General features: G+C 40.7%; 2 protein-coding genes across 2 annotated transcripts in view; both read right to left on the reverse strand.

The window, feature by feature from the left end:
• Positions 1-621, reverse strand: part of CENPE (centromere protein E) — a 38893-nt gene extending 38272 nt beyond the window's left edge. The window contains exon 1 of the mRNA XM_017736730.1: positions 515-621. Within this exon, the coding sequence (XP_017592219.1) occupies positions 515-621 (107 nt within the window). The remainder of the gene's footprint in view (positions 1-514) is intronic.
• Positions 622-780: 159 nt separating this feature from the next.
• On the reverse strand, positions 781-7579 carry LOC103617385 (radial spoke head protein 4 homolog A-like). Its single transcript, XM_008635673.2, is given in 7 exon segments — positions 781-1354; positions 1976-2093; positions 2918-3065; positions 4264-4400; positions 4403-4964; positions 6602-6836; positions 7304-7579. Coding segments are annotated over 7 exon segments (1641 nt in total). The 5' UTR covers positions 7522-7579; the 3' UTR covers positions 781-1131.
• Between the last annotated feature and the right edge of the window lie 6 nt (positions 7580-7585).

The raw sequence follows: 7585 nt of genomic DNA on the forward strand, positions 1-7585 counted from the left end.
GGAGCGGGGAGCGCTGGGAGCGCTGGGAGCGCAGAACACTCGCCCCAACCGCCGCTGGTTTAAACTACGCGCGGAGCCGCTCCCTATTGGCCCGCGAGGGACGCACGCCGTGCGTGGAGCGTACCACTCGGCAGGAGCTGGCGGGGAGGTGGGTAAGGAAAGGATGGTTAGGAACGGATGGCTGAGCAGCCCCTGAGCTCTGCTGAGACACCTTTCCCCCCCACGGCTGCCGGCAGCGCCCAGATGGCACCGGCCAGGGAACCGCTAAACCATGTCCTCACATCCGCATCTGCGGGTCTTTTAAACATCCCCAGGGATGGTGACTCCAGCACTTCCCTGGGCAGCCGTTCCAAGGCTGACAACCCTTTCCATTAAAATTTTTTTCCTAATATCCAATGTGAATCTCCCCTGCTGCAACTTGAGGCTGTTTCCTCTTGTGGGGAGACCCAATTCCCACCTGGCTACACCCTCTTGTCAGGGAGTTGTAGACAGCGATAAGGACCCCCTAAGCCACCTTTTCTCCAGGCTAAACACCCCCAGCTCCCTCAGCCGCTCCGTCTTGAGCTCCAGACCCTTCCCCAGCTCCATTGTCCTTCTCTGGATGCGTTCCAGCATCTCCATGTCTCTTGCAGTGAGGGGCCCAAAACAGCACAGGATTGAAGGTGCAGCCCCCTAGTGCCAATGACGAGCAGCATCACTGCCGTGCTCTCAGCCAGTACCTCAGTAAGCTCCCGACTGAATTTGAATAGTACGCTTTCACACATACAAGGGACACTGTCCTGTGAGTTTAAAAACCATTTATTTAAGTAAAATGTATGAATGTATTGAAGTGAGGGCTAGAAAAACAGTGTGAACATCTGGTGCATGGTAGTTCTTAGTTCAAAGCAGTATCATTTTAGGAAGCAGACAGTGTTTGCATACTCAAACAAACAGAAAAAGGCTTCATGCCACTGCAGGTAGGTTTCAGGGGTGGGGAAGGAGAGGAAGATAGCTGCAAAGAAAAGGCTTCAGAAATCAAAAAACAAAGGCATGCTGCAAGTGCATTTCTTTTGAGGTCAGCAAATAAATGACTATGTTATGAAAATGCCGTTCATGTTCAAACTTTTAAAGCAATCTGTTTTCTTCCATATTTTAATCATCCTCCACTTCCTCTTCTTCCTCTTCCTCTTCCTCTCCGGCTAAGGCTTCTTCCTGCGCAATCCTGAAAGCAATTTCCTCTTCCACAGTGGGGTCTACTGTCTCAGTGATTCCTGGCCCGCTGGGGTACTCTGCTTGCGCTGGCGGGGGCAGTGCGGGAGTGTGGCTTTCTGGACTGTATTTATGACCCCAGCCAAAGTAGATGTTGTCAAATTTCCTGAGGACAAGAAGTGAAAGATCACACATTCATCCCCTGACAAAATATTAGCAGAGGCACTGTTGGGCATCCTTGCTCTGCTGCACGAAAAGTCACTGTGATGCAGATACCCTACAGCAGAAGAATTTTAAAGACAGCACCGCTTTTTAACTGCTCTCATGGTTATTAACACATCTTCTATTTAAAATGATGAAGTGTCACTGCACTGCACTGCAATACAACTCCAACTCCAACTCCACAAGGGTAACAATGTGCCAGCCAGTGCCCTTCTAAAAGCACGTGGAGGAAATGACCATGTGTAGTGGAAACCGAACATCAGAACCACAGAAGGTAGCTGGTTTTGTAAAAAGTCCCACAGACATGAGAATATGTATTTTAAATCAAGGACCGTGCTCACACACTAACTGGGCATTTACACCCAGTAACTTCATGCCAGCCTTTCCAATGATTGTTTGTTTTCAGTCTTAAATACATATTTACTGTTGCTGTGCACATTCAAGTGGCCTTCTCCATCAGTCTCTGGAATAGCTAGAATTCAGTCAATGAATTAATAATAAAGCAAGTCTGCCTGCATTAGTGAGGCACCTGCGTGTAGCACATACAGTCAGAGTGGACTCTCACCTGCCAGATGCAAAAGCATAAGCTCCAGGCCATCGGTTAGACTGCAGGATTGCAACAGAATATTGTGGGATCAGGTTTGTAGAAGCCTGAGCTGTCCAAGCAGGGACGTTTTTCATTCCTGGAGATAGTCAAACACACACTATTTATGAATAAATGGACTTAACGAGCCTCTACAAAATATTTAAGACTGAGCTACAAGAGTTGCACAGAATTCAAGCAAGGTTTATATTAAGTTGTGTGACAGAAGAGCCAGAAGTCAGAAACAGTAAGTGTAGGCACTGTTTTCAAACAGGTGGTTTGCATGTGTGGGTAGGTAGCACAGGAATGCTGATAGACTCCCCACATACAGAAAAAATTCAGTAGGAGCCCTGGTCCTTTTTTCAAGGACTTTTTATTATTTATGGATAACTTGTATAGCTATATTTCACCTTGATTAAAGAATGGAGAGCAGGAAAATAATCTAATATTGATGTAATCTAATATTCAGGCTCCCTTATTCCCATGATTTGCTGCAGTGATATGCTAAGATATCTAAATTCTTATAAAAATAATGTGCAATGGTGCATGTGTTACATATTAATTATTCTATTTATTTACACCTACACACTTCTCTTTTTTCCTAAAAAGACGAGACAAAATAGTTGAATGTATTTCATGTAGTGAGCTGTTCTGAACTTGGAATAACCTGAGAAGTCTGAGTTATTTTTTCCTTTTAATGTCAACAAGATGGTTACCTAGTAAACCTGATTATTTCAGTTTTAATGTCAATACTGTTAACCATTTTGCTTTTGAATGATTTTGTAAAATAATGTGTTTACCCTACAGAGGCAAACTATATTGCTCCAGGAAGTGTCAAGAGTTCTACAACTTCAAATATTTACTGCTAAATGGCAACATTCCTAGTGGCTCTCTATCAAAAACTTCATATTCCATGAAGAATACCTTCATCTTCAGAGATTAGAGTAAGAAGGGGTAGTCCTCTTTCTTCCTCTTGCTCTTCTCCCTCCTCCTCTTTTTCTTCCTCCTCTTCATCTTCTTCTTCTTCATTTTCCTCTGATTTTTGAGAAGGATTAATCCAAACACAGCGACCCTATAATTGATATGGAAAAGTAATAAATACATGCAACAATCATTGAAAGAATGCAAGTTAAAACTAGTTAAAACAATTGGCTCAGACACACACACAGTTAAGGGACGGGGAGAAGAAAAATACATATTCCATAACTAGTATATTGTTAACAGAATATTGTATCCTCTTGGCAGAACGTTCCCCTCATTCCTTCCTCATCCCTGCTTACTATTTGAGAATAACCTTATACCTCTGTCATCAGCTTTTTGTCATTTTGTATTCTTCAGTTCCTGGCCAGTTTGGTTTATATCCTTGCTAGATTACCAGTTACTGCAAACTATGGACTTTACCCTTCCTTTTAAAATCTGCTTTGTTATTTAACCAGTCAGAGGAACATAACAGAATGTTCTTAAGATTCTAATGCATATAAATTTTATTTTTTACAACTATTGTTTTGCTGGTAGTAAGTTTAATTTCCTACCATTTGCTGTTATTTTACATTAGCATTCTTGAATTGGTAGACTGGCCATCAAACCATCCAGCAATGAAAATCAAATTAGTAATACCTCTTTCTAGCACTAGTCTGATAGAACATGTTTTAAAGTTTTTTCATTTGCATATTTCATATCAGAAAGTGTAAAACAGAAAATTACCCAGAAGAAAACACCAAGTAAGTTCCATTTAGCATACAACCATAAGCTATCTGCTTTTCAGCATCCTACCCAAGAAAAGAGAATTTTAAACATTTTTGTCAAGTCAGGATCTCAAAGCAGAAAACCTAATACAGAAGACTGCAAGAAATGATTGTTATCTATCAGGGCCTAACTCCATACTGTTATTTAAAGATAGGTTTCAATCTCAAGAACACATCACTGGAAAAAGTACTAAACCTAGAAGGTTCCTAAATACATGCATACATATTTATACATATATATACCTACATTTATATATATATACACACACACATAAAAATACATGGTATTTGTAAATATGTGCAAGGTAGTTACATATTATATACCATATAAAATGTATGTTTTATGTGTAAGATATTTGGGTATTATATATGATGTATTTTCTGTATAAAAATCTTCCAATGCAATACCATTTCTGGTGAGCAGTTTGCATGTGCAGGTGAGGAGCGTCACTCACATTCTGTAACCCTACGAGCACTGCAGCGGGAGTGCTCTCCAAGGCCCATGTGAGCTATGCTGGCACACACCTGCTTTAGAATGCCCTTTACATGGTGTGCCCACGTGGCGAGGGACTCCACCATTTCAATCACAGGGGGAGGCTCAAACTCGGGGTTTTCTTCATATTCATCTCCTTCTTCTTCTTCTTCTTCATCCTCATTTGCAAACTACGCAGGTAATTGGCCTCATTTCCGGGAAAAGGAGGAAAGCTCACAACAGGAGCATCCAGCCGACCAGTGAAGAACTTCTTGATTTTCCTGGCACAGACAATCTGGGCTGGTGTCACTGGAGGCAACTTCACCCAGGGTTTGCCTGGCTCATTACAGACAAAGTAGATATATTTATTAGTCCCAGTCCCATTTTCTTCTTTTGGGATCTCAGGTGGGGGTTTATAGGTGGACTTCGGTGGTTCAGCTTCCTTTTCTTTCTCCTCACCTTCTTCTTCAGCCTCACCCATCTCTTTCTCTCCTTCCGCAACAGTTTCCTCTTCTTCCTCTCCTGTTTCCTCCTCCTCTCCCCCTTCCCCTTCATGTAACTGTACTTCAGCTATAATATAGTTCATTTCCAGGCCCAAAATTTTGCCCCAGAAGCGACAGGTCTGGATTGGCTGAACATTAATTAGGTTTTTAAGGGAAAGGAATATGTAATAGGATTCGTCTTTGTCCAGGCCAATTCCAGCCTGCTCAAAATAAAAGGCTGTTTCCATCACATTTGGTAGAGAGGGCTGTCCCTAGGAAAGAAGATTCAGAGTTAGAGCTAAAGAATAGTATAATTATCTATTTCAAAAATTAAACATGTTATCTACTGAACATTATACTTCACTTTCCTGTAGTGCCACTCATCATCTCAGTGCTTTGCAGACATTCATTCACTACTTTTCTTACTGTCGTTCAGAAAAATTAAGTGTCTTTTAGTGGGAAAGAAAAGAACACAGATGAACTGCAGCTCTTAGAACACAGGATTTCAAAATTCAAACTCGTAATTATTGCAAAATAAGGAAAGTCAGCATTCTTACACAAGATCTACAAATGATTCAGTGCTAGAGCATGTCAGCTAAGAGGCCTTGACGCCTGCAGTGACACTGTATTGCCTTGTTGTAGATAATACAGGTTTTATATACTTAGGCACTAGACCAGCAACATTTCTCTAGGGTGGATGCTGTTCATTTGAAAACCTTGGCATACAGCTCCCCGCAGTCTTTTTTATACTGCCCCCTGCTCTTCCTGAAGTCCATTGTAAGTCCCCATCTGGCTTCAGTGGAAGCAGAACTAGGCCAATAATTAAGTATTTCCATTTGTTTTATCACCCGTCTCTCATTTAATGGGGGGTAGGTGATCATATAACACAGACAGAGTTATTACAAGTTGGACTTGACAGGATAGGGAATTTGGAAGAATTAGCACTAGTTTAATATGGAATTTCTTTGGATCTGACAGGTTTCTTGTATCAAAGCAAGATTGACAGGAGTATGAAAAATTAGTAATTCCTTTCTGAAATACCCTACCTTTATTTTCCATTTTCACCATCCTATACAGTTACTGTAAGATGCATAATAGGCTGTGGAAAAGATGAAGGATTATCTCTTCTGTTGTTGGTATTTGTACTCTGCAATTGTAACATTTGAATATATACTGGTAACTTCATATGAAAATCAACATCTTGTTGATTGATTTCCCTTGGTTATTATAATTCTCATTTAAATTATAATTCTCATTATAAGAATTCTAATTTTTCCTTGGGTACAAATGCTTCTGCATATAAGCAACTGAATAATGAAAACCCATGCTTTAAGAAGTGGCTTTTCAATTGTATTAGTTCTTCATTAAAACCATATTTTGTTTCAGTTGGAGAAGGACAGACTGGAACCACAGCTGGAGCAGAAAGGATCACGAAATTCTGCATTCTCTATTTTACAGTAGCAGCTGTGCACAATATTGTCTACCTGGTATCAAGAACTATGGTCACTTTAGGTAAAGAAATGTCCCTTTTATATAAAGAAAAGAAACTTGGATGCAATATTCCGTGCTGAACTGTCATATGGGAGATGTTATAAACCTTACTTTCTGTTCATCACCTCTAGAACATCCCTGATAATAAAGGCTCAGGATATTAGATTTACTACAGGAAAAAAATCTCAACTAAGTAACCAGATGGGGTTTTTTCTTCAGAACTAGACATGGGACCAGCTCAGCTGTGAAGAGGGTACACGGTGCTGTGACTGCAATTATTTATATAATTATATAACAACATAGAGGGCAGCACTACAGAAGAGACCACAACTTCCTCCCTTTCTCCTTTCCCTTCCCACCATCCATCCACCCCTTCCCTGGTATATCCGGTATCTGTTTCACTCCGATAATAACTCACTATCTCTTCATCTAGTTCTTCACGCTCTTCGTCACCGACTTCCTTGACGAACAAAGCTTTACACTTTTCTGCAGCTTCAAATGTTGGAAGAATCAGATGTTCATCTCGAAGAGTGTCCATTTTTTTCCGAAACTGAGCCCACTTCACATCCTTGCTGATATCCTCAATTATGTCTACTGTATTTGCGGGCTGTTCATCCAGGATCTTTGTTAGTACGTTAGCAAAATGATCATATCTGTCATATAAATGTAAATATTGTTGGCTTACTATACAAAAGTCTTAGAATATTATGCTTTTAGTAACAAAAGTAAAGGCTATTCATCTGTATCTTTGGAGAAATCATAGGAATAGTTAGAAGAAAGGAGATCATGGAGCATTAAGAGAAATTAGAGCTAAAACTAGTCTGATTATACTTAGGAGCATTCCCATCTTCCATTTCTAGTATATACCCCATCTATCTATGAGCTGAAACTGAATTTAAACTTACTCTTAATCAAATCAATTTCTTTTTGAACTCTCTATAAAATTCCATTAGGAATTTTGGTTCTGAAAGATGTTGGACGCACGCAAGTATCACTAGTGATGAAATATTGCATGTATAACATTATCCCATTCTATTTATACTTCCCTTTGTCCTTTTACTAATTTTCCCTCCACTCATATTTCCTACCCTTTTTGACTGTGATCCTTTTTCAGACTTACAAGTTCAGGCCAGATCTTGTGCTAGTCTTTAGTAAATAGGCTTTTGCATTCTTGACTGCCAGCATCCGGGCTTGGGGATCGGGTATCTGATCCTCATATGGGCTGTATCCGGGCTGATCAAGACCGTAACCTGGTTCGTGTGGCTGATAAGGGCCATGCCCATCTTCATAGGCATCTTTTGGTTCCTGTGAAGGCTCTAATCCCGGTGACTGGTCCATGCTGTGCCTTGCCCCCGGTGCTTTGGGAGCCTTGTCCCGGCGCGTCTCTGGCTGATGTTTAATT

Source organism: Corvus brachyrhynchos, unplaced genomic scaffold (genome assembly GCF_000691975.1).
Source record: "Corvus brachyrhynchos isolate BGI_N302 unplaced genomic scaffold, ASM69197v1 scaffold175, whole genome shotgun sequence".
NCBI lineage: Eukaryota > Metazoa > Chordata > Aves > Passeriformes > Corvidae > Corvus > Corvus brachyrhynchos.